Raw genomic sequence first — 27,075 nt, 5'->3', positions numbered from 1 at the left:
GAACTTGCATTTAATTATTATTGAATTATTATGTAATGTCTCTGTTGTTTAGTATTTCAACTTTGCCTCAATCTCTCTCAGTTCTAACAGTATCTCCTATAGCAAAGTGTCAGGTCTTAGCAGCAGCAATGGAGAAGTTGAAGTGACACTGGATTAGAGTGGAGCTACTGTACAGTTCTAGGTGCTGTTGTCAGTGGAGGATGACTGGAGGTCAGACAACAGATGTGTTCCAGTCCAGGCAGAACAGACTTTTGAAGGTAAGTAGAGAAACAATGAAGCTGGGCAGCAGTGGGTGGAAGCTACATGCTGCCTCAAGCTATAGCTACATTAATCTCATCAGTAACAATATACACATTAAAGACCATAGGAGATAAAAGAGGTCATCATAATTCAAAACTTCCTTGGTCAAAAACCAAGATAATTGGTCCGTGCAATAGTCATTCTTGGCCTTTCAAACAGCCCAAGTATATTTTACAGGTTTTTATGCCTCCGCACCAGTGACTGCTGTGGTTGAAGGCAATATGTTTTTGCGTTGACCATCCGCCCGTCCCATTCGCCTGGAGAGAATTTCTTCAAATTGTGCCCAAACGTTGACCTAACATCCATCCAATTCTCGTGAATGTGATATCTTGCCTTGAGGGAATTTCTTAGAATTTTGACACAAACGTCCATTTGGAGTCAAAGATGAACTGAATATATTTTGATGGTCAAAGGTCAAAGGTCAAAGGTCAAGGTTACTGTGACCTCACAAAACACATTTTTGGCCATATCTCAAGATATGCTAATTATGACAGTTTCACACAAATGTCTAACAGGATAAAATGATGAAGTGATGACATTTTGGACAGACATGGACATAAACTGCAACTTCGCTAGTTGCATATAACCGCAAGGCGTTAGTTCTAGTTAGGAGAATGAGTCTGACTTCTGCCAGGCAACATTTTTACAGTAGAGGATCTAATGTCTAACGTTGAAAGATCCCATTTAATCTGGGACTGAGGGAATTTTAGATTTCCGATATTCCCTTTAGACAGAAAATCTGTACTGGATAATAATGATTCAATACAGTTACCGTGCAGCTTCAATGACAAAGATGATAATTAAACCTAAACATCAAGGTAAACCACCAGATATAATGTATTAGAAGTGATATAGGTTTACTTTTCACACTAGTAGACTGACTTGTCCATTCTACTGGCTGCTTGCCTATTGTGCTATTGTGTGTATTGTTTACTTAATTAGCATAGCCATGTGTGAGAGGGCTTGATTTGTATTAAAAGGGGAAACGAGAGGCCTGACGAGGTCACACATTGCCTCAGATAAAGGGATGGTTCCGCTTCATCTGGAAAAGTCAAATGTACGTATTTTTGATACCTGATATATTTTTTCATTTGTTTTCTGGCCTGCACTTTGCATGTTTATTCATTTATATTGTGTGTTAATGTGCCTTTTACATTCTTAACTGATTTGCAGACTTGACACTCTCCATAAGGCTTCAATTGTACTTTTGTTCCATTGCAAGTACAATGAAGAAAGTTCCAGAGAGATGATGCCTTGAGTCCACTGAGTGATATGGTTGGGGGACCTTCTCATTACTAACATTTTTTCTAGCAGCTCACACACATAGAAATGAATACTATGTGGAAAATAATAACTGATTAGTTATAATTATAAGTAGGCTTGTCAAAGTCAACGCGGTAATAACGTGTTAATGCAAATTTGTTTTAACACCACAAATTTCTTTAATGCATTAACGCAACTTGCGATTTTTAATGAACCTTTTAAAAATCCGGCAGGACATTACTGAAGATACTGGCATCGTATGAAACTAGAAAACCTAAGGAATCCATTGGTATCAACCATGTCATACTAGCTTGTCGTGAAGGAGGCTAAATAACACTCCAAACTTACAGCAAGGCCATTTTCAGAGGGGTCCCTTGACCTCTGACCTCAAGATGTGTGAATGAAAAATGAGTTCTATGGATACCCACGAGTCTAGTCTTTGGGACAAGTCATAGTCAAGTCAGCTCACTGACACACTGACAGCTGTTGTTGCCTGTTTAGCTTGAGTTTGCCATGTTATGATTTGAGCATATTTTTATGCTAAATGCAGTACCTGTGAGGGTTTCTGGACAATATTTGTCATTGTTTTTGTGTTATCAATTGATTTCCAATAATAAATATATACACACCTTTGCATAAAGCAAGCATATTTGTCCACTCCCGTGTTGATAAGAGTATTAAATACTTGACAAATCTTCCGTTAAGGTACATTTTGAACAGATAAAAAATGTGTGATTAATTTGCGATTAATCGAGATTAACTATGTACAATCATGCGATTAAATATTTTAATCGATTGACAGCCCTAATTGGAAGTCTACCGGGTTTCACTGCAAATTTCTACTTCCATGATCACCCTGTCACATCCAATGGCCTTTTGTACTGTTGAGTGAGTTGTGTTCACAAAGCAGACCCTTTCAAAATCTGAGAACCAGAAAAAAGGTTACCTGATATATCCCCAATTTTCTGGTAACCTTATTATGTATCTCAACACACTTCCTTCCTCACAGTGGATGAGGAAGTAACCTTATTTGATATAGCATACCTGTAATCAGTGGTGTAGATAGCAGAGTTCTCAGCTCTTCTTCCTGTTACTGGTCTTTGCTGTGATTGGACATTTAAGGTTTGGGTCAGCTGCTCTATTATAAGATGACATACCTCACCATGTTACCAGAGAATCAGAGTTATATGTCAATAACTGACATATTTAACAAAGTCACGCCCCTGGGTAACTTATGGCACAGACCACTATAAAAGGCCTGTATGCACAGTTTTCCTTTCTACTCTTTTCACAAAGATTTTAATAAATATTTAGATCAATGGACACTTCTGCTGTCATCTGAAATTCAAAGAAGCACAGTTACACTTGTAATTTATTCTAAGTATGTCATGCTGACCACCAGAGACTGTGCTTTCTGACCTGAATTACTTACACAAACATCATTATTTAAGGCTTGGGCATGTTTCACACCACACTGTGTTTAATTGGAAAGAGACCTTCAAATCTGTGTCAGTGCTGTAATGCACTGGGAGTCTGAGAACATGTTCAGCATTTTAATAAAATATAGAGATGGAGATGTGAGATAAGATTAATGAGGCAGGGGAGGAATGGAGCTTAAAAGGACTGCTGAGAGCCAGTGATAGATCAGAGGAAATAAAAAAAAAATCAAACACACAGCTTTGACAGCATTTCTTTATTTGTTCATTTGTTACCTCAATGCAGAAAATGAGGAAGGGCGCCCACCGGCATTTAAAAAAAGAAATGATTAGCCTTATTATTATTTTTTTAGATGGCGTCCCCCAGAAGGTGGTGCCCCAGGTGACCTATATGGCCGATGCCTTTCTGACATCTTTTCCGGTCATTTTTGCAAACTGCTACTGCAGAAATATCATGAAAGTATAGTTACTTCTTCAAAAATGATAAATAGGTCCATTAGAGGCATGATGCCATGATTAGAAAATCTACTTTTCTTGCTGTTTGTGTTGCCGTTGTATTACCTGTATGTACCTCATAATAGTCCACTGACACCTAGGGTGACAAGATCCCAACAACCAAATGTGGGACAAAGAGTAGGTTTGTGTGGGACAATGGGGGACACGTTACCAAGGCCGAGAGGTAGTCAGTATTTGTGTATTTTGATATAATGTCTAACTTAAATAATAAACATTATGACCCTTATCTTGTAACATCTCTATGCTTTTCCCCAAATGCATCCATTCACATCAGCACGTCTCTTTTTGTTTCTTGTGAGACTCACATGAATTGTGTCGCTTTGAAAAATAACTGGCAAATTTCACAAAAAACTCTGAGAATCGCCTTCCACCGGCTTATAAAAACCTTTAAGTAGTTTCACAGTCTTTGTTGTAGCTGCTCTTCCTTTTCTTTGTGGTAGTTTCCATCATATTCCACCTAAATCTGCATATTATAGCTTATGACTTTGCGGTGACTCAAATTTCTCCGTTGGGAGAATGATGACAGCCTTCCCTGCTTTCTTCACAGCCAATTGGATAAAAGGCAGATCTAAAAAAAGCATCTGTCCTGCAGTGGTTTGACTTTTGAAAACTAGAGCCAATAAAAATGTGGGACATTGTCTCAATGTGTTGGATGTGGGACAAAGGATAAAAATTCTGTGCAGTCCCTCGTAAAGTGGGACACCTGGTCACCCTACTGACACCGACATATACAGACGTAGGCAAAGTTGTTGGTAACGTTCCGTTAAAGAGAGAAAAACCCACAATGGTCACTGAAATAACTTGAAACTGACAAAAGTAATAATAAATAAAAATTCACTGAAAATGAACTAATGAAAATCAGATATTGTTTTTGAATTATGGTTCAGCAGAATCATTTAAAAAAACAAACTAATGAAACTGGCCTAGACAAAAATGATGGTAACATTAACTTAATATTTTGTTGCACAACCTTTTGAGGCAATCACTGCAATCAAGTGATTTCTGTAACTCTCAATGAGACTTCTGCACCTGTCGACAGGTATGTTGGCCCACTCCTCGTGAGCAAACTGCTCCAGCTGTCTCAGGTTTGAAGGGTGCCTTCTCCAGACAGCATGTTTCAGCTCCTTCCACAGATGTTCAATAGGATTTAGATCCGGGCTCATAGAAGGCCACTTCAGAATAGTCCAATGTTTTGTTCTTAGCCATTCTTGGGTGTTTTTAGCTGTGTTTTGGGTCATTATCCTGTTTGAGGATCCATGACCTGCAACTGAGACCAAGCTTTCTGACACTGGGCAGCACATTTCGCTCCAGAATGCCTTGATAGTCTTGAGATTTCATTGCACCCTGCACAGATTCAAGACACCCTGTGCCAGATGCAGCAAAGCAGCCCCATAACATAACCGAGCCTCCTCCATGTTTCACATTAGGTACAGTGTTCTTTTCTTTGGATGCTTCATCTCTTCGTCTGTGAACATAGAGCTGATGTGACTTGCCAAAAAGCTCTAGTTTTGTCTCATCTGTCCAAAGGACATTCTCCCAGAAGCTTTGTGGCTTGTCAATATGCATTTTGGAAAATTCCAGTCTCGCTTTTTTATGATTTGGTGTCCTCCTCGGTTGTCTTCCATTAAGTCCACTTTGGCTCAAACAGTGACGGATGGTGCGATCTGACACTGATGTACCTTGACCTTGGAGTTCACCTCTAATCTCTTTGGAAGTTGTTCTGGGCTCTTTGGTTACCATTCGTATTATCCGTCTCTTCAATATGTCATCAATTTTCCTCTTGCGGCCACATCCAGGGAGGTTGGCTACAGTCCCATGGACCTTAAACTTCTGAATAATATGTGCAGCTGTAGTCACAGGAACGTCAAGCTGCTTGGAGATGGTCTTATAGCCTTTACCTTTAACATGAAGGTCTATAATGTTCTTTCTGATCTCCTGAGACAACTCTCTCCTTAGCTTTCTGTGGTCCATGTTCAGTGTGGTACACACCATGACACCAAACAGCACAGTGACTACTTTTCACCCTTTAAATAGGCAGACTGACTGATTACAAGTTTGAAGACACCTATGATGCTAATTACAGGACACACCTTAGTTTAACATGTCCCTATGGTCACATTATTTTACATCTTTTCTAGGGCTACCATCATTTTTGTCCAGGCCAGTTTCATCAGTTTGTTTTTTAAAATGATTCTGTTGAACCATAATTCAAAAGCAACAGCTGATTTTCATTAGTTAATTTTCAGTAAATTTTTATTTTTTATTACTTTTGTCAGTTTCAAGTTATTTCAGTGACCATTGTGGGTTTTTCTCTCTTTAACGGAACGTTACCAACAACTTTGCCTACGTCTGTAAGATAAGATAACATAAGATATTCCTTTATTAGTCCCGTAGTGGGGGAATTTGTACAGCCGCAAAGGGTACAGTGCAAAAAACAAGATGCATCATCTAACACAGTAAAAAAAAAAGAGATAAACAAAGTGTAACAAAATATGAACCATTTAAATAGAAGGAAGTATAAAAATAGGAGCAGTATATACAGTATTGACAATAAACAGACTATTAAAAAAATTGCACAAGTGGGAAATGATATTGCACAGTGAGAATGACATGAAATTCCACCTGAAAATACTGCACAGTATGAATTAGATTCAAGATTCAAGATTCAAGATTCAAGATGTTTATTGTCACGCCGGTTATACAGGTACAAACGTGTGAAATACTTTTTGCTGGGAAGCTCCATTAAAATAATAAGTTATATTACATTTACATTACAATTTCATTTACATTAAAATTATAAAAGGAAATACTTTGTACAAGGACATATTAAGAACATATACATTAAGAACATACAGTATAAGATATATTTTGTTTGTGGTTTTCCCCTTTTTTGCCATGCTACACACACCCCGGTCCAGTAGGTGGCGGTAAGCACATAGAAACACAGAGAAGCAGCAGCAGCTCCCCTCCGGTGATGCTACGTGTAGCAACAAGCCCCTGTACTGTGCTGTCCGCTCCTCATACCTGTAGTTGGGAGTGTCTTTACTTCTTCTCCTCCAGCAGCCTCAAGTCTCATGTCAATGGAGTTTAATGGACTCTGCGAGCTGTCAGCGGGGTCAAAAGAAAGCAAACCCGAGTTAACCATGCGGAGTGACCACGGTGTTGGTGTTTAAAGATGACGTTAGTGTGAGCTTTACGTGTCTCTGTAATGATAGTCAGCGGAGAGGCGAGCTAACAGCTAACAGCTAACAGCTAGCGTTCAGTCAGTCAACTTGTTTAGCAGCATACCACAGTAGCTTCTCTGCTGTACCAGCCAGTAGCAGTGGACCTGAGACACTTCACTGTTTAGTCGTGTTAGAGGTATGGTTCATGTGGTGGTTTGATGGGGCTTTTAAGGATCATGATGCCGGCCAAGTTCCAGCTGTTGGCCGTGTTGGTTTTTGCAGTAGCGATGCTGTTTATAGAGAACCAGATCCAGAGGCTGGAGGAGTCCAGAGCCAGACTGGGTAAGAACAAAACATGCATGTATTATTATTGCATAATTATTGTGTTCATGAAAAAGTCTTTAAATAATATTCCAGACGAAACTGTTGGTGCTAAAAGCATATGGAAGAATTGCTGGAAAACTCAACACATTGAGTTAACATTGTTGATGAATTAAGTTTGAGCAAACAAACAAACTTGCTCAGTTTTATATAACTACTGATAGGTTATTTCTATGACTACATTATTATTATTTTGTAAAATTCTTCTCTGCACCTGTTTTTGACAAACAAATATTTGAGATAGTAATTTTTAGAAAGGGTTTAAATTACAATCTGCCATATATTATAAACATGAAGATCAGTTTTCCTCCCATTACATCATTTGATTTAAAGTCAATTGCTATTAATTAAATAAAAAGAGGTCACACAGTTCATGTTGATCAGGCAGTAAAATAGAGCATATAATTTAGAGAGCAAATGAGTGTGTGTGTGAAGGTTTATAGAATAAATGCATACATTTTTTGGCCCAAATAATAGCTCTTTGCTGTACAATACATTGTTCTGCAAATGTCAGTCAAATGCAAAAACTCTATCGACTCAAAGTGTCCATTAAAGCTGTAGTGAAAAAAAGTTATTTTTATTTTTATAAAACAGTCACTATATCCTGACATTAGTGCATGAGAGTGCTTCTGTGTTCTCCGGTGCTCCTAATGGCATCTGCAAGATTTCACAGACCAGAGGAAAAACAACCAATCAGAGCCGAGCTGGAGCCTTGCCGTCTCTGAGCAGTTGTCAATCACTCGCAAACTCTGATCAAACGGTCAAACTAGGCAGCGCTGATCAAATATGAATCAATATTCTGTTACTATAATGCCTATTTCTCGCCTCAAATGTTTTCATAATCATCTTGTAGTGTACTGTTTAGCATGTTGAGACCAGTTGAGGAAATACCAAGCACCGCCCACCAGCCGGAGCGAACGTTCTGTATATCGCGACACCCCTTTCTTAAACCTTTATATTATATATTTGCACTCTTCCCACTTTGTATTACAACCGGCTGCACAGCAATTTCCCTCGGGATAAATAAAGTCTCATCTTACTGCACAGTAGTACTTGTTAGAAGTAGGCACCTGCTAGATTGAAAAAAAAAAGTCAGACTTTGTATCTTAACAGTTGCCATATTGCACTTCAGTAAAGCTGAATGTTGAGTGGAATGAGAGTAACTAACCGCCTGCACATTTACTGTATAATGTCTTTAAGAGGAAGGGAATTACAGGGGCCAAGAGACCATCCATCTGCCTTCAAGTGCAAACATCCTGCAGCAGACACATGGCTCCTCTCTCCTCTTGGTGTCAGACACTGAAGTGCTGGCTGGCTGAGCAGCATGATGCCTGCATTATATTGAGCGAGACACAGCCGATCCAAGATACTCACAAGGCCATTCCTGTAATTGACTTTAATTAACATTGCAGTGGAGACGAGAAGTGGGAGAAAACACTTTTAATTATGCCTCCTGTCAGTATTATCATCAAAAGCCTAATTGCTTGTTTTGATGTTATTGTATTTGGACTGTGTTGTTGTCATTAATTAAGACAAGACTTCATCTTAAAACTACTTGTTCATTTTAACAACAGATGTACATTTGTCTTTACTGCTGTGCTGGCGGCCTCACACCTGCTGTGTGTGCTACCAAATGAGAATAACAATAAGCATCACCTAACTTTTGGCTCGTTAAAATCCATGCTGCAGAGAATGTCAGCCAGCCCATAATCATAAAAATTGAGGATTATATTGATTTAGTGAACAATGAAAATGCTCTATATTTGACAGTCTTTTCTAAGGCATATATGTATAATTGATGGTAAATGTGATATTTTCAGAACGTACCATTGCCAGACACGAGGTGGCTGAAGTCGAGCAGCGTCACAGTGAAGATGCTGGGAGGGAATCGTCGCCGCTGGCGGAAAAAGACGACATGGTCATCATCTACAACAGAGTGCCCAAGACGGCCAGCACATCCTTCACCAACATCGCCTACGACCTGTGCGGGAAGAACCGCTTCCACGTCCTGCACATCAATACAACCAAAAATAATCCTGTCATGTCTCTCCAAGACCAAGTAAGACCATTGAGCGTTATTGTATTTAGAATAGGGCTGTTAAAATATGTAGTTGTGATTAATCGCATGATTTTCCATAGTCAATCATGTTAATCGCGAATTAATCGCACATTTTCTATCTGTTCAAAATGTGCCTTAAAGGGAGATTTGTCAAGTATTTTCATCAACATGGGAGTGGGCAAATATGCTTGCTTTATGCAAATGTATGTATTCATTATTAGAAATCAATTAACAACACAAAATAATGACAAATATTGTCCAGAAACCCTCACAGGTACTGCATTTAGCATAACAAATATGCTCAAATCATAACATGGCAAACTGCAGCCCAACAGGTAACAACAGCTGTCAGTGTGTCAGTGTGCTGACTTGACTATGACCAAAACTGCATGTGATTATCATAAAGTGGGCATGTCTGTAAAGGGGAGACTCGTGGGTACCCATAGAACCCATTTTCATTCACATATCTTGAGGTCAGAGGTCAAGGGACCCCTTTTAAAATGGCCATACCAGTTTTTCCTTGCCAACATTTAGTGTAAATCTGGAGCGTTATTTAGCATCCTTCGCGACAACCTAGTATGACATGGTTGGTACCAATGGATTCTTCAGGTTTTTTAGTTTCATATGATACCAATATCTTCATCTTATTCTTCTCTAGCTTTAAAACTGAGCCCAATACAACATAAAGATCCCAAGCTGCATTAAAATAAATGAGTGGTGTTAAAACAAATTTACATGGACACGTTATTATCGTGTTAACTTTGACAGCCCATATATAGATGCAATCGTAGTGCAAATGAAAACCAGATCTCAAAATCCCATTCAAAACATGAAAGATCAGAATTTATCACAGTAGTTAAAGTATTTTACTTTAATTGCAAATTAATCTTTTTTATACAGATTTCCAGCCAATAAAAGCTGCTAGACAGAAACTCAACTCCACCTCTCATATGAGCACATTTCTGTCATTATACTATTAATTCTGTACTTAATACAACAAAGAAACAAAGACAGAAGAGTCCTTTGTTGGTGTAACACATGCTTCGCTTATGACAGGTTTGTGGGCACTTTGATCATCACAACTGAAAATGTGGAATTAGAAATTGGCCATTGTTGTGGCCAGAGTTGTACTAGTCGTAACATGAAACATATTCACATGAATGTGCCTTTAATACTCTAAAAATATCTAGAGGCTTTGAGCCCTGCTCGGTTACCAGCCTTACGTCACATCTGTGGAGTGTAGAACTTCGACAGTAGTGTTTGTTGGTTAAGGCTCAGGCAGTAGATCTGATTTCTGTAATGTTCTGAATATGTTCTTATTGTTCAGATCTGTCAGTGAGTTATGTAGAAGAATGTGCAGTTAATAAAAGGATGGCAGTTTAATAGTGCTGCATTTTTTTCCTAATTTCTATCAAATGGTACAATTTCTTAAAGGCTACATGGTTAGCAGCACACAAACCAATAATATCATCATCCACTGAAGATCAGGTTTTCAGTAGGAGATCACAGATCGTGCAGTCAGATAGTCACTATTCCAGCTCTTTGGATGGGAAATTAAATAACTATAGGGATTAAATACTGACTTTTGGCTTTAAGGGGATAGTTTGGGTGTTTTGAAGTTGGAGTGTATGAGGTGTGCTTATCCATAGTCAGTGTTTTACCTACGGTAGATGACGGTCGGTAAGCCCCCAGTTTAGAGAAGCAGACAGGAGTTACTGCAGAGAAGCAAAGCAATGTACTGCTGTGGACGGGGCCGGCAGCAAAATGTATTTTAGCCACCTAAAAGAAAGGCTCATCTAAAAAAAAAAAAAATCAATATCAGTTTAAGTGTACGCTATATTTAGAATATTATGCCGGTTTACCTTGCTGTGAGAAAGCTATACAGTCTATGTTTCCGATGGGGAACTGAAGCCGTTATCTATGCTCTCGCCAGACTCCATTGGGAAAAAAAACATAATTTTACCTAAAACACGTGTGACTGGTCTACCGCTGCCTCGATTGGTTAGTTTGTTTGTGCAGCGGTAAACCAGCAACCAACGTGTTCTGCCAGGTAAAATTACAGGTTTTATTCAAAGGAGTCTGGTGGCTTTAGCGAGAGTATAAATGGATATAACGACTTCAGTTCCCTGTCAGAAAGGGCTGACTGACGGCATGGTAAAGTAATGAAAATATTCTAAATATAGCGTACACTTAAAAGGATATTGATATTTTAAGTGGGCCTTTCTTTTAGGTGGCTAAAATTCGTTTTGCTGTGGGCCCTGTGCAATACACTGCTTTGCTTCCATTCGGTAACTACTGTAGGTAATATACTGACAATGGATAAGTACCTCATACAACCCCACTTCAAAACACCCAAACTATCCCTTTAAAATCTAATGAACAGTGTGGATCATGCAGCCTTTTTCATGTATCGTCTCCCAATTTTAGGCGACGGGAAGTAATTTGACATGTAAACGTAAATAAAGCGACATTATTAATCGTTTGCAGTAAGTGACTGACTGAAGTCTAAAGGTGCCTATAGACTGTAATATCAATCCTACAAGTTTGTTTCATGTCTTATTGTGCAAAATCCGTCTGATAAAGTCTTAGTCCCAGTCTGTGTCAGAATATGTAATATCCGTGTATGATATCACAGCGCTGTGGTGTAAATGCATTTAAAAACAACCGATGCAAGCAGAGACGTGTTATCAACTTGCGTCATCCATCTGCACCGCTCTAATTGTAGCAAAAGAGAGGGAGAAGGGCTCATGAGTATGATGTCATCAGTAACGTTATAGCTGTGAACGTAGCAGTGCAGTATGTGTACAGTTTGGGATATTTGTCGGTGAATAAATGCTACAACTCCTGTGGCTTGCTTGGCACCTGCGGATTAAAGTGAAAGGGATTAGCCTCGAAGTTAGCGACAACTTCAGCTCCCTCCTCCCGGGCCGTCATATACCGTCATATACCGTCATATACCGTCATATACCCCGTTGGAATGTAAGGAAGGTGTGAAGGTATGGAAAAAAGATACCATACCGACCGACCAAGCCTAAAGGGCTTATTACAGTCGTGCGACAGCCCCAGATAACTTTTTTTTCTTTTTCTTTTTTGTCAGAGCATTAAATTATTAACTGCTGACGAGATGTAATGAGAATTTCAACTAATATAACAAAAAATGGAATTGAAAAACACTTCCAACCCTACCTTTCAATTAGATTAAGTATTTCAGCTCCAAGACACCACATTCGTGGTGGTAGAAGTTTAGGGAACCATAACAAGGGAATATTGTTCAAGCTGGGGTTAGTTAGTAGTTTGTTCCCTTCTCTTGTAAGTTTATAGACTCTGCATGTTTTAAAAGCTCCAGAGAATAATACACATGGCATCAGCACATATTACAGCCTGTTAACACTGGGTGCATTGATATAGCTGCCAGTGCAGCTTAGGACACATAGTGTAAATGCCTCAAAGCTATGCTGGTGTTATTTTTGGCTGCTAGTGCCAAGGTAATATCCTGTCTGCCATCTCACAACAGGCTGCCCCCCCCCCACCCTCTCCATCTCACAAACAGTCTGTTTCCTCTGCACATGATAAAACAGAGACGAGGGGAAAGAGTCAGTCTGCTGGCACATCGGAGCCCAACTCATTTTACAACAGGAACATTCACATTTGGATCCAGTAATATCATTTAGCTTAGCCAAAACCGGTCAATGTGTTTGACTTTGTCATATTTTTACTCTCTCAAACCGCAGAGGGTGTTTCAAAGATAACAGTAATAAATGGAGGTGGTGTAGGAAAGGAAATTAGGGCCGTTTCATGTTAACTGATAAAATTGTTACTTTTTCATGGGAGACATCACGCAGCTTATTTTGATGTAAGAATTACAGCATTAGAACTTTTTGTAAATTGAAGCAGTGTAATTTTGGTTTTATACTATTGACCAAAGGCATAATTTCCACTGTACACTAGAGGGTCATGTCCCTTTTTAACTTTTCAAAATCTTTTTTTATAGCTTCATCTTTTCTAACTAAAATGTCTCTGAACATTTTTCTCTTATTGTAATCCATAATCCAGATGAAAGATGCTCTTTGTTGAAAAGAATGTTGATTCGCTCATCTGAGTTGCCTTCTATCGTTGCCGTGCACTTACAGCGAGTGTTTTTTGCACCCGGATTTGCCTTTCATGCTTCATACAGTCCACCCAACCTTTTTGATGGACGTTGTTGTATGCAGCTTGAGATGAAGACTGCAGACACTACTCAGAGCCCAAAAAAGGATTGAAAAATGATCTCTGTGTCTGCATGTTGATCTATATTCTTATTAAGTATAGCCAATATTCAAAAAATAATTCATCATCAAATATAAGTCAAAGTGGCATCTGCTCTTTGTAGTAAATATACAAATGCAGCAATATCTATCATAACCGTAGACTGTGTATAAGAAGTGGATGTAGTCACCATGACGTCACCCACTGATTTGTGGACTACAGTTTTGAAGTCTCGAGTTCGGCGTTTTGGCAGTTGCCATCTTGGTTTTTTGGAACCATAAGTGACACACGAGGGTGGAGCTAATTACAGCCGAATAATGAATAAGATATTTTAGGCGACCAAAAAGTTACAAATAACTTTCATGAACTGGAAACACACCGTGAAAGGGTTAAAGTTGTAAGACGAAAACACGGACAACTCCCAAACCCTACAACGCCGTGTTAGCAACCTGTCAATCACAAGGTAGCCACGCCCTAAAGCATCCCCTGATTTATGGTTTTATTTGACTGTAAGTGGGACCATAATTTACTAAATGAACATCATGCTGTATTGAAGAAGACTTGAAACTAGTGATTGAGACCATAAACTCATGTTTACAATGTTTACTGAGGTAATAAATCAAGTGAGAAGTAGGGTAGCTTTCTCATAGACTTCTATACAATCAGACTTGTTTTTGCAACCAGAGGAGTCGCCCCCTGCTGGCTGTTAGAAAAAAATGCAAGTTTAAGGCACTTCCTCATTGGCTTCACTTTTCAGACCCGGAGGTTGCGGCTTGATCATAAAGTATCAGCAGCCTGTTTCAGCAGTCGAGCATAGGTTTGATCGGAAGTTTGAGTGTTGCTCTGTCTCTACTTTCGCTGCAACATAACTAAGTCAACCATAATGAAAAACTCTGTTTTTGCAGAAAGTGCACGTACTGCATCATTTAGGTAAAATGACTGAAAGTAGGACACCTATCTACAATCGTCTGTTATATTAAAAAGGAGAAACTAATAATAAAAGAAAACAAGGAGAAGCAATAAATGCTTTCACGTGTGAATGAGCTAACATATGATACAATGTGTTTGTCCTTCACCTAATTTCTTGGTTGAAGCACATCTAATTAATTTGCCCCCCCGCTCTTCTGAACACAGGAAGTCTGTGACCCATTCAGTCAGCTGATTGGCTTCCTGTTGAGCTCATCTGCCTCTACCTCTTTTTGCAAGCCAATGTGATTTCCGTGTAATGAATTCACACTAAAACCATCTCACAATGTCAACTGCAAAGACATCCTTTTAAAATGTGAGAAAGTCAATGTCTTTAGAGCAGAAAAACAAAGAGTATAGAAGCCGTGTTTTTTTTGACAACCGCCATTTTGGACTGAAAATGCTTATTGTATTTATAATATTTAATTGTTCAACACAGGCCATTTCGGTAGAATATGACAATAGAATAGAAATCATTTAGTTTTTACTTTTGTACGGCACTTTTTAGGCTGACGTTTACTGTCCGGTAGTCGCTTTCAGTCCAAAATGGCGGAAGTGTAGCTCTGCTGCTGGGCGCTGATGTTGCAATGGAACAAACAATTGACTTCCACTTCTTCGTTATATACATTCTTTCATACAAATGTATCAGCCTTCAGCAAAGCCAGTCTTTTTCTCTTCCCTATCCCAGTGTTTTCTTTTGTTGTTGCTGTGTTTTTCCATTTGCTGGAGTTTCCCTGCTGCTCCCATAATTAGTTTCCATTATCTTTGGCTACAGGTGCGCTTTGTCAGGAATGTCACCTCGTGGAGAGAGATGAAGCCCGGTTTCTACCACGGCCATGTAGCTTATCTGGACTTCTCAAAGTAAAGCCCTTCATTTCCTGTAATGCCATTAATATCCAGATTAGTTACAAACAGTTAGAGCAGATAAAGGGAGGTCATGTATTGATTGCAAACGTGTGCTTTAGTGTTGATTAATAGCATTGTTGTCCTTATCTCCCCTGACACTATCATTTCAGTGATCACAGGTAATTATCCTAATGGTGTAAGTGTTCTTCAGTGAGAGAAAGAGAGCCCCTGTTAACTTGAGTTCTCCCTGATGCTGCTTCATGTTATGTCTGTGTGTGTATCTTCAATGAAAATAAAATATGTCAACCCCCCTTTTTTTTTTCTTCTTCTTTTTTCAGATATGGGGCGAAGGGTAAGCCCATGTACATAAATGTGGTGAGGGACCCCATAGAACGCCTGGTGTCGTACTACTACTTCTTACGTTTTGGAGACGACTACAGACCGGGTCTACGACGTAGGAAACAAGGAGACAAAAAGGTCTTTGTGTAGAGCTCATCAGTCTTACTCGAATAAACCTTTTGTTCAAGGCCTGTTGTTTGTCCGCACAGAAATGTACAATAGCGAGAGTTTTCTGTTTGTCTTTCAGACCTTTGATGAGTGTGTGTCATCAGGTGGGTCCGACTGTGCTCCTGAGAAACTCTGGCTGCAGATCCCCTTCTTCTGCGGCCACCATTCAGAGTGCTGGTGAGTGGGCTGCACCTGCCACATCACAAACAGAACACAGTCTGTGGGAATGAGTGCAGGACGCCGGAAGCTTTATATGACACAGCACATTAGGGCTGAACATAAAATAGTTTATAGTTAATTGTTGGCAATTTTCAAATCGCTAGAGCCTCAGTGTTAAATGTTCTCTGTACAACATTCAGAGGATTAATATAACAGCAAATAGGGATGCACCCGTCTGACTTTTTCAGTCCTGATAGCGATACCTGGGCTTTGGGTATCGGCCGATACCGAGTACCGATCCGATACCAGTGTTTTAATTAATAAGCTGTATGCCTCACTGTGTGGAAGTGACTGGGATCATTCTTTTATGTGTAAGGAAACATCAGGCTTGACTTAAACAGTTTTCCTAACAAAATGTAACAAATAAATAGATAGATACAAATTCATTGAATTGTTATTTCTTATTAAATTAATAAATCGTACACCAGCAACTTAAAAAAAATCTTCAGAATTAACAGGAATTAATTCAAGTGTAAACCTTTTTAATGCAGCAACAAATTGGTCAAAACTTAAACAGTAATTAAAATTACAGTATATAATATGTATAGTATATAAACATAAAATTGAATTGAATAGATCGGCCCCATTGTCACCAATATCCGATCCAGCTATTTGAGTCAGTTTAGGCCCGATATGGATCCGGTATCGGTGCATCCCTAGCATCAAACAACTTTTGTCTTTGTAAAGGTATAGAGGAGTAAGATCTACCTGAGCAGAGAATGAAGTCACTCTCCGTCTGTGTGCGTTGTAATCAGAGCTTCTCTGTGCTTTGTTGACATAGCCGGGCCGGCCGCGCGTGCTTCTAGTGCATGTGAGCTTGCCCCACTAGCACCCGGCCTCCGGTTCCCCCTCAGGTTAACTGTTAGCTCTGTCTGAACTGTTGCAGTTGTTTGCACTGTTAGCACCATTAGCCGTCGCCACGTTGAGAGCCGTGCCTCAATTTTGAATTTAGCACCTTTAAGAATAACCCAATTAACGGTGTCTGTACAAGCTGCAGCAAGTAAAAGTTTAGACAGGTAGATGTTGATTCAGGCTGTTCTAAACTGGTCAGAGCTATACCTACGAAAAGTAACGCACTGTAATTCGTATCTATCCCAAAAAGTTTATTTGTATGTAATCCACGTGAACCAGGAAATATAAAGAGTGACAAACGCTGCGTAGGTAGGAGGTTGGGGTGGATGTTTGGGGTAAAAAAACAAAACAGACTTTTCCCCAGGAGACCCCTAAATAGTACCCCTAAATAAGTTGTTTCCTGTGAAGACGGAAGTTTATTTTGAAAAGCCTGGAGCAGGAATTGATGCGCACGAAAAATGAGGAATAACTTTTCCCAAGATATCATACGAACCATTGTATGGGGATACGTTGGTTGTTTACAACATTTGTGTCTATACATTTACGTTTGGCCAAAGATAGTTTTGTGGAAGAAGAAACGCCACTCTATTATTTTTTGATGTTTGAAAAAAAATAAGAAATTTCTTTGTAGTTTATATCAGGGATTCATTGATAATATTTCATGTGCTGTTTTGAGTGCAGGACTGCAGGCAGTAGATGGGCCCTGGAACAGGCCAAATACAACCTGGTGAATGAGTACCTGCTAGTTGGAGTAACTGAGGAGCTGGAGGACTTCATCATGATCCTGGAGGCAACACTGCCACGCTTCTTCAAGGGAGCCACAGATCTCTACAGAACAGGTACCAACACAACACACCCGCCTTACAGTCAGCCTCAATATACTGCAACGTTTTTGTTGAATATTTTCTTCTATTTGTGGTGACCACTAGTGAGTCGTGTTGTCACGAGACCAGAATTCTGACTTCGATACAATACCCTGCCTAAATACCTCGATACCGATGCTGAAACGATACCACGGCAAAAACCTAAAACATCAGGAAAAGTAATGGAATAATAAATGACATAACAAGGAACTAAAAAAATTTACATGGTATGCAGTAATCTGATGTCTTTTTTTTTTGCAAAACTGTGCCCCCGCTGGTTTATCACTAACAGTTCAGGCGGAGAATGGTACTGCAGCACAGAAGATAGCGAATGGCTTCCGAAACAAAACCCCACAAAATGATAAATACTTTATGGTTAAATAATAAATTCTGATGAAGTTTTGTGAGAAGTTGATGAGAGAAAAAAGATGCTAAAATCAGGAAGACACCACAGTGACTGTGGAAAGTGCTGTGTTGTGTTGAGGCGGCGTTTGTGAAAAGTCACTGCCGATTTCACGTTACTGAGAAACACGGTAAAATAATACTTTAACACATGCCCTTTGGTGGATTACGTGTTTGCCGAATTATAGGAGATGCTTGGACAGATTCAGAAAAGATGGTGAATCTAATTTATTCTGTACATTTGATCGGTAACTAGAGCCGCGCTGTTATTGTCCTTCATTTTTTTAACAGAGTTCTGCTTATTCAAACATCAGCTCAGAGCGGGACTGTGCAGCCGGTGAGCGGTTCATCACCTGCTTTAATCCTCTTTTCAACTACATTTGTTGACTCCATCCTTCCGGTTATTGCTACAGTTTATTTTTTTGACCGTCTGCAGCAAAGTTAAAACCGCCCGTTCCTCTAAATGCCTTCCTATGAAGCAGAGCAGCTGTCGTTCTTAAAGTACCGGTACTAACAAAATGGGGTATTTTACCATTTTAAAAGGCTGGGTATGCTATACCTTTTTATTACCCGTATACAACAACGCTACTAGTGAGCTCTGTTGGTAATGAAATCATCGTTCAAGTGAAGCGTTGAACGAATGAATGCTTCAAAGCTTCAAAACTTCGACAATTGCCATGTTAATCCTCCAAATCAGTATTCGAATGCTTCGTTTTTTTGTTTTGTTTTTATATAAGTATGTTATAATAAAGTATAACTCCCACAACATTATTCATTATTCATATTCCACATGAATTATATTAGTTATTCTTGTGTGTAGAGGTGGGTGTGTGTACGGTAGTACGGCAGCGGCACTGTCCCGGGCACTGAAACGAGAGATACAGAGAGACAGAGCAACATGTCAGCCCGCTGCACCGCAAAGAAGCTTCGAAATACCTTAGAATATTCCTCACCGAAGCTTCAAAGCCCCAAAAAATGGTATTGGGGACAGCCCTAGATGTTTACTAAGCTTCTGCAGTAGCCCTGTGTAGTCTAGACTGACATTAAACCCTCTCGTGTTCCCTCCAGGAAAGAAGTCCCATCTGCGAAAGACATCCGAAAAGAAGCCCCCCGCCAAAGAGACAATAGCCAAGCTGCAGCAGTCTGACATCTGGAAAATCGAAAACGAGTTCTACGAGTTCGCACTCGAACAGTTTCAATTTGTGCGTGCTCACGCTGTCAGGGAAAAAGACGGAGAACTTTACGTCCTGGCTCAGAGCTTCTTCTATGAAAAGATCTACCCCAAAGTGAACTGAAGGTGTAGCCACAAAAAAGAGAGACAAGGGGCTGCACGGGGGACTTTCCCGGGACTCTATTAGAAAGTAATTTGCACTGGGAGGAAGTTCATCAAGTGATGCTGGAGTATGCTTTTTCTGACCCTGTTACAGATCGTACAGCGGACTTTCTACGAGGAATGTGTCTAATTTTTTTTATTGTGTGTGCAGCTGTTGAGAGAACTTAACGTGGATATAAACCGTCAGTCTGAACGGTGAGAAATATTTCAAACCCAGAGCGAAGGGTGAAATGGTTACTGGATGTGATACATCTCAAAACCCAAACACAAGCAGCCTTTGATTTATGAAGTCCTGTGTTTGTTTTTTTGGGTGGAGCGTCAAGATAAAAGCAGCAAACCTCAACTAGTTCAACAAGTTTCAAACCATATTTTTCGGACAGATTTCAAAAAGCTCTCAATGCTGTTCAGCTCCACGTTGTATTATTATTATTTTTTGCACATTTTTACTACATCAGAAATTCTTGTTGACAAACTGTTACAAACAAATCCGAGGTGCGTTTGTACATAGCGTATTAACATGCAGGGAACATGTTTTTTGGGACCAAATGGTAGCAAATGAAAATAGATTGGACCATTGCATCCTTTGGTGCGTGACTAGTAATGTTTTTTAATCCCTCTGAGATGTTCTAGACACGTTTATTAACACATATCAGTATTTTATCACAGAGACTGACGTGCGTCTTTGATATAATTGATAGATGCTGTTTTAGCCTGTGAACTGACCACAGCTGGAGCAGGAGAAAGGTATTAATGAACAAAAAGGAATAGCATGTGTTGAGTACAGGGTTTACCAGAGCTTTGACGTGGTCACAGGGTCATTTCCCCGGTGGACAGGAGTGGAGTTAGAGCTGATAGTGCCTTTATTACAACGTTAATTTTTTTTTGCCACTCATTTTTCAGTGATACCACAATCATGTTTTCTCTTTTTCTTTTTGTACAACTGCAGTTCCTGTTTCTCTTCTGTTTCACACTCCATTAATAACCTAAACATGGATACATAACTGCAAGTTTCTTGGCTCATTTTATTCTTACTGTTTTCCCTTCTAAGAGTTGTTGATCGTGTCTAATGTGTCCTGATACCAAAGAGTATAGTATAAACAAAGAGGCGGAACTCCGGTGCTTTTTTTGACAACAGCTGCTAGATGGTGCTGCGGTAGCGCTGCCACCATTTTGGAATGAAAACGCCAATGTTTCCATGGCCATGGATGTATAAAGAGACGTCTGTAAATCAGAGGATTTTTTTTTTTTAGGTAAATCAACTTCCCAGTACAAACACTTAAATAGCCCTCATTTAAGTCATTATGTCCTAATAGTTGTAAAACTCACTAATAGCTGAATCCAGACTTATATTCCTCGCCATAATGAACTTGCATCAGACCCACGGGTTCTGCCAGCTTCCTGCTAGCTGTAAGCGGCTGTAATAATGGATATATTGGCTGTAATTCATCACTTTTATTATCTTATAATACACCCATGTGCTGTATGCTGTAAGCCTGTACCGTGGTGGATGTATTAATGTCACTGTTCCCAAACAACCGGCTATCGGCCAGTAGCTAGTAACACTGGTAGCATGACATAAACAGAATTTAATGTAGTTGTAGGCTATTTACTAACACGCAGGGCAAAAGCACAGGACACAACCTCCTATACAGCCATGGTCTGTGGTCTATTGGACAACGATGTTGGAGATCCTTGACATGAAAAAGTTTGAGATTGCTCTCAAAATCCGTGTGCTGGATTTTTCTAACTTCCATTTATGTCCATCGCTCACTTTATGCTCCTCTGGGAAGCAGCCGGGCAAAAAAGTTTAATAACTACATAAATAAGTAAGGAAGTAAATAGTTAGAATATTATGCATATTTATAATATTTTTATTGTTCAACACAGGCCATTTTGGTAGAGACATTAAAATTATTAAATAATTTAGTTTTACTTTTGTACAGCACTTTGTAGGCGGACGTTTTACTGGCATCAGGTAGTCGCTTTCAGTCCAAAATGGCGGAAGCGTAGCTCTGCTGCTGGGCACTGATGTTGCAATGGAACATAACAATTGGCTTTCACTTCTTAGCAATATATGTTCTTTGCTACAGCTGTAGCTCATCTTTTGCAGATACTTAGTCATAAACCAAAGTATTGGACACATTGAAATTTCTACCTAATGACAGCGTTGGAGGGAAAGTTAAGGAAATACCAAAGTAATTACAGTTCATCCTGAGCAGGAATGTGTGGAAGAAATGTCATCAATGGCAATCTATCTAACAGATGTTGAAACATCTCACACAAAACCACAAATGTCATAGTGGTGCTAGAGGAAAAGTACAGGGATCACTAACGTCATTAGGGTACATCCTCTTTTCATTCATTCAGTTTTATCCAACAACTGTTTTCTGTTCAACTGATTGAAATTTCTGTCTTGTCAGAGCAAAACGTTCTGACTTTTAGTCCTTAGAATATGTCAACCACCAAACACCCTGGAGCCTACATGTCCCATAATGCAATGCTGTCATTCGGCGGGTATATGCCCATATCTTTCATACGCTATGGCTGTAACTAAGGATTATTTTCACTAATGATTATTTGCTGATTATTCAATGCCCAAGATGACTTCTTCAAATTGCTTTTTTTGTCCAACCAACAGTCTCAAACCTAAAGATATTCAGTTTACAGAAAGAAAATATTACTTCAACGATAAATTGATTATCAAAATAGGTGCCAATTCATTTTCTGTCAATCAACTAGGGCTGTCAATCGATTAAAATATTTAATCGCGATTAATCGCGTTTAATCTGCATTTAGCATAAAAAATATGCTCAAATAATAACATGAACATGAACATAAATCATATACCACAGTTGTCAGTGTGCTGAGTTGAATACTGTATAACTCTCCCCAAACTGCATGTGATTATCATAAAGTGGGCATGTCTATAAAGGGGAGACTCGTGGGTACCCATAGAACCCATTTTCATTCACATATCTTGAGATCAGAGGTCAAGGGACCCCTTTGAAAATGGCCATGCCAGTTTTCCTCGGCAAAATTTAGTGCAAGTTTAGAGCGTTATTTAACCTCCTTCGCAACAAGCTAGTATGACATGATTGGTACCAATGGATTCCTTATGTTTTCTGGTTTCCTAGTAGCCCGCTACAACCTCTGAAAGATTGATTGCGTTAATGCGTTTAAGAAATTAGTGGTGTTAAAACAGATTTGCGTTAACGCGTTATTGCCATAACTGTGACAATCAACTAAAAGACTAATTGATTGTTTGTAATGCAGGGTTCCAAACCCTACCAGACTTAACAAAGCTTCTCCAGAACTGTTTTTTTTAGCTGAGTAGTTCTCCCTGTGACTAATAAATTGACGTTGATATATAAAATTGGTGGAGCACCCCTTTAATTTTAATTGTTTGTATTAGACTGTACATTTTTGATTAGATTAGGGATATTTTCACTGGAGGCTGAATATTTTTAAATACTTTTAGCCTTTTCCCCCATTGGTTTCTAAAGTTGATCCTGTCAGGATATAGGAGATTTTATTTCATACAGTACACGTGAGCCATGACTACTCCCATATGTGAACAATCAGGCTTGTTTTTGCACCCTTTTTTTGGGTCTCTCGCAGTGACTTCCACGAGCCCGGTAACTCTTGACTCAATTTCTCGTCTTTTGGCTCCATAATTACAGAATAATTGCCTCGCTATATCTTACTCAACAGGGAGTACTTAACCACTGAAACCGTGAAATAACAGACTGGGACGGGATGATCTGCTGAAGTCAGCGCTATTACCGACTCTTGCCTCCTCTCTGATGGGAGAATAGACAGTATAGGGAGGGGAGTGTGTCTGCGGGGAGAAGCGCTAGCACGCTCCACCAGTCCACAGCCTGTTCTTGTGTCTACACAGAGACGAGCACAAAGGCCCCAACCCATATTTGACGCTTTGTGGCCATGGACACAAGGAGAGGCTGCCCCGTCTCAGAAAATAGAACTCAATTAACAGTTTAGCTGCAGGCATATTGGAACATTGTTTCATTAACGAGATGAATACAGTCTGATAATTACTTCATCTCAATTAGAAAAAAAAGGCTACACTCTATATTGATTGTGGCTGATGAGCTTGAAGGTTAATTAGGAACACAATATTTCAAAAGTCTATCCTGCTTTGTTGTTGTTTGACAGTTGCGAGAACTGTTTGTTGTTTCGCTTTTCTGCATATTTTTTTAAGGACTCTGCAGGTCTTCCTGTCACGATAAGACTACTAGATAGATTTTATCTATTCAACAAAAGGTTTTGTCTTTTGTTTCAGCAAAATAACATGCATCCCTCCTAACCTTGACTCCAAAGTGCACAGTTTTTGGCATCAGTTTCTGTCTCGCTGTTCTGCTCTGAGCCACTAGAGAGAGCTGTGGTCCTTCTGAAAGCCTGCCACGGAGCAGATTGGACCGACTGAAACGGTTCACCAAGCCCCCATTAATGCACCTGTGCAAAGCCAAATGGAACAAACTAATAGTGCATTACCATTAACAATACAAATTACACCATTAGGCACACTTGGCTCTCAGGCCTTGTGATAGCTATAAATAGTTTCACTTGGTCTTGGACAATTTGTGCTGTACTTGCATAATGACAGCACTCAAATTAATTCAGGGTGTGCAAATGGAGTATTGCTGCATGTTGTGAAAGGGGACATTTTGGGCTTTTTTTTAATGATGTGCCTCTTCCCTGCAGAACCACCTTTTTGCAAGAGGAGGATTGATCAGAGGGACTAGCAGCTTTAACATAAAGTAAAATGTCTCCGTTACAACCCGTCCACAGCATTTGGTCCTGCTATTGCTGAAGCTGAGCACAGAGTAATGACCTGTTTTTGTCAATGAAAGTTGGCCGGATGAGTAGAAATGGCCCGCTGGATCGGTTTTGGACCCTTTTTTTCCGCAGACCATAGGAGACCCAGCACAGTTTTTTTGCAGCTATAGCTGACCTCAAAGTGGTTTCACTACTGCTCCATAAAACAAACAGAGCAGAGCAGAGGCAGCTTGACTGCCCCTCACTGGGACTGTGGACAGGACCTTCAAGCGCTTAGCCAAAGGGGACCATTATGTGTACTACTTTTCGCTGTGTTTTATGTAAATGCGCCACACTGAAATGGAAGGTGAAATTAAGCCAGCATGTCAGAGGCACCGCGCCAAGAAAACTTCAAGTGTTCCTGATATTCCTGTTTTACTGGAGCCTGATGCAGATGATAGATTGCAGTTGATGGGGGGTGAGGGGGTGGGGGGGAAGAGAGAAAATGATGGAAGCAATCACCGTCATAAAACATTGCCAGATTCATCCATTAATGGTTTCTTGCCTTTTAGCCTGTTACACATTGACATTTGATGATGCGAGAAGGATAGTTAACCAAGACTAACCGTCTATAGCCATGCTAGCAGCTCAGTGAGGCTGCACTTAGGCACAGTGTAGCCCCAGTTTGTGCCTCTCAATTTTCATGACAATCCATTCGATAGTTGTCGAAGCATTTCCCTTAACAACAATAATGTTAGCCTCATGGTGGCGCTATAGAGGAAAAGTCAGGGTATCACTGTCTGCACAAAATGTAATGGCAAATAGTCATTGAAATATTTCAGTTTGGACTAGGGATGCACCGATCCAATTTCTTTAGTCCCGATAGCGATACCTGGGCTCTGGTTATCGGCCGACACCGAGTACCGATCCGATAACAGTGTTTAATTAATAAGCTGTGTGAAGTGGCTGGGATCATTCTTTTATGTGTAAGGCAACATCAGGCTTGATTTAAACATTGCTTTCCTAACTTTGTAAAACTAAATGTAACAAATAAATACATAGATACAAATTTACTGAATTGTTATTTATTATTAAAATAATAAATCGCACACCAGAAACTTGGTAAAAAAATCTTCAAAATGAACAGGAATTATTTACATTAATTCCAATTCAAGTGTAAACCTTTTAATGCAGCAACAAATTGGTCAAAACTTAAACAATAATTCAAATTACAGTATATAATGTATATAGCATATTAACAAAGAATTAAATTGAATAGATCGGCCCCATTGTCACCAATAACCGATCCAGCTATTTGAGTCAGTATCGGCCCCGATATCCGATCTGGTGTCCGTATTGGTGCATCCCTAGTTTGGACCAAAGTGGCAGTCGACAACACAAATCACAGACAACCCTTTACCTGAGCAGTAATCCATGCATACACCCTCATACACTCTTATCAATTAAAAAGAATAAGGACGGGGGAGATCACAGCATCGCATCCATCATTTACATGTAGCAGTACATGATGTAATACATAATGGACAATATGAGCCTGTGAGCACAACAGGGAGGTTGACCCTGTACAGGAAACTCTCTGATACTCTTAATTAGATTGCTGTATTGTAGTTTGACCTTGGTGGGAGACACTCTACACTGCTCTGTCTCCCCCCCCCCCCCCCCCCCCCCCCCCCCCCTCTCTCTCACTCTCTCTGTCTCTGTCTTTCTCTTGCTCTTGGTTGTGCTGGCAGGCTGAGAGCACATAGTGGAGCATGGGCATTTTCTCCTGGAGGGTAGGAGAGAAATGCAATCAGCAATTCAATCGTGGCCATTGTGTAGCAGTACTGATGAGCTTTGCAGAGTAGATAATGGATTAAATTATTTATCCCCCCCCCTCCTCCTCAGTGCTTATTGTTGCCTCCTCTTTGTGCTGCTACAGCGGTACACAGACGTAGGTTGAAGGCCTAGATCACTTGCTGCCTTTCATAGATCTAATTTTTCTAATTAGCGCTTGAATGCAGAACGTTCTCTCCCCCTTTACCCCCTGCCTCCACCGCGGCGTTCATTGTCAGATACGTTCCATGAGGTGAGCCTGTGAACCTATCAGCGTCCAATTCAATGACAGAGAATACCACTGTACCGCCACATCACTGTCACTCCTTCGTGTTCTTCTCTTATTGAAACGCTAAATGGTCTTGATAATAACCTAATCAAGGACACTTTCTTCAAATGGATGCTATTAGACTGCAACAGCTGTGCAGAGAACTGGCTGATCCGGGATCAGGAACACGGCGACCAAAATGTCAGTCCTCTAAGTGTTTTTTTATTACGTGGTGACCATGTGGAGGAAATGGGAAAGTCACTGGATGCTGATTATCTACAAACTGAAACACAGAAAATCCATACATGATAGTGATTGAGGCCACTGAGTGTGTCATAAAAAGTCATAATAAAGTTCATAGTATAGTATGTCATGAAATGGTATAGTATGAAAAAAACATAGTATTGTATGCCGAAAAAAGTAATAAAAAAGCAATAGTATAGGATGTCTTAAAAAGTCATAAAAAAGCCATAGCAGGCTATAGTACGCCAGTCATAGTATAGTATGTTGGAAAAAAAAGTTATAGTAGCTATAGTATATCATAAAATAAACAAAGCAAAGTATGTCAAAAAAGTCATAAAAAAAAGCCATAGTATAGTCTGTAATTAAAAAATTCATAGTATTTTATGTTTAAAAAAGTCATCAGTTGTCATAGTTATGGAGTCAGATGAGTCTCAATGTTAATGAATGCACACAGAAAGATTCACAAATGTATTTTGTGATTTATATATAAATGACTCTCTCCACAAAAATATTTTTCAATGCACACACAAATAATTATCATTGTATATAAATATATATTAAAAAAAATAAGGTTCACAAATATATTTCTGATGCACACACAAA

The 27,075-nt window shown here is 39.6% G+C and overlaps 1 protein-coding gene across 1 annotated transcript; it reads left to right on the top strand.

Annotated features, from left to right (window-relative positions):
• Positions 1-6,466: 6,466 nt before the first annotated feature.
• On the top strand, positions 6,467-20,359 carry hs2st1b (heparan sulfate 2-O-sulfotransferase 1b). The gene is made up of 7 exons (XM_037770719.1): positions 6,467-7,021; positions 8,881-9,119; positions 15,106-15,191; positions 15,515-15,653; positions 15,763-15,860; positions 17,436-17,593; positions 19,088-20,359. The coding sequence occupies exons 1-7, from the start codon at positions 6,898-6,900 to the stop codon at positions 19,312-19,314; spliced, it is 1,071 nt and encodes a 356-aa protein (XP_037626647.1). The 5' UTR covers positions 6,467-6,897; the 3' UTR covers positions 19,315-20,359.
• Positions 20,360-27,075: the final 6,716 nt, after the last annotated feature.

Source organism: Sebastes umbrosus, chromosome 5 (genome assembly GCF_015220745.1).
Source record: "Sebastes umbrosus isolate fSebUmb1 chromosome 5, fSebUmb1.pri, whole genome shotgun sequence".
NCBI classification, from domain to species: domain Eukaryota; kingdom Metazoa; phylum Chordata; class Actinopteri; order Perciformes; family Sebastidae; genus Sebastes; species Sebastes umbrosus.
The sequence above is the reverse complement of the archived record's forward strand: the minus strand, read 5'-3'. Positions and strand labels throughout refer to the sequence as shown.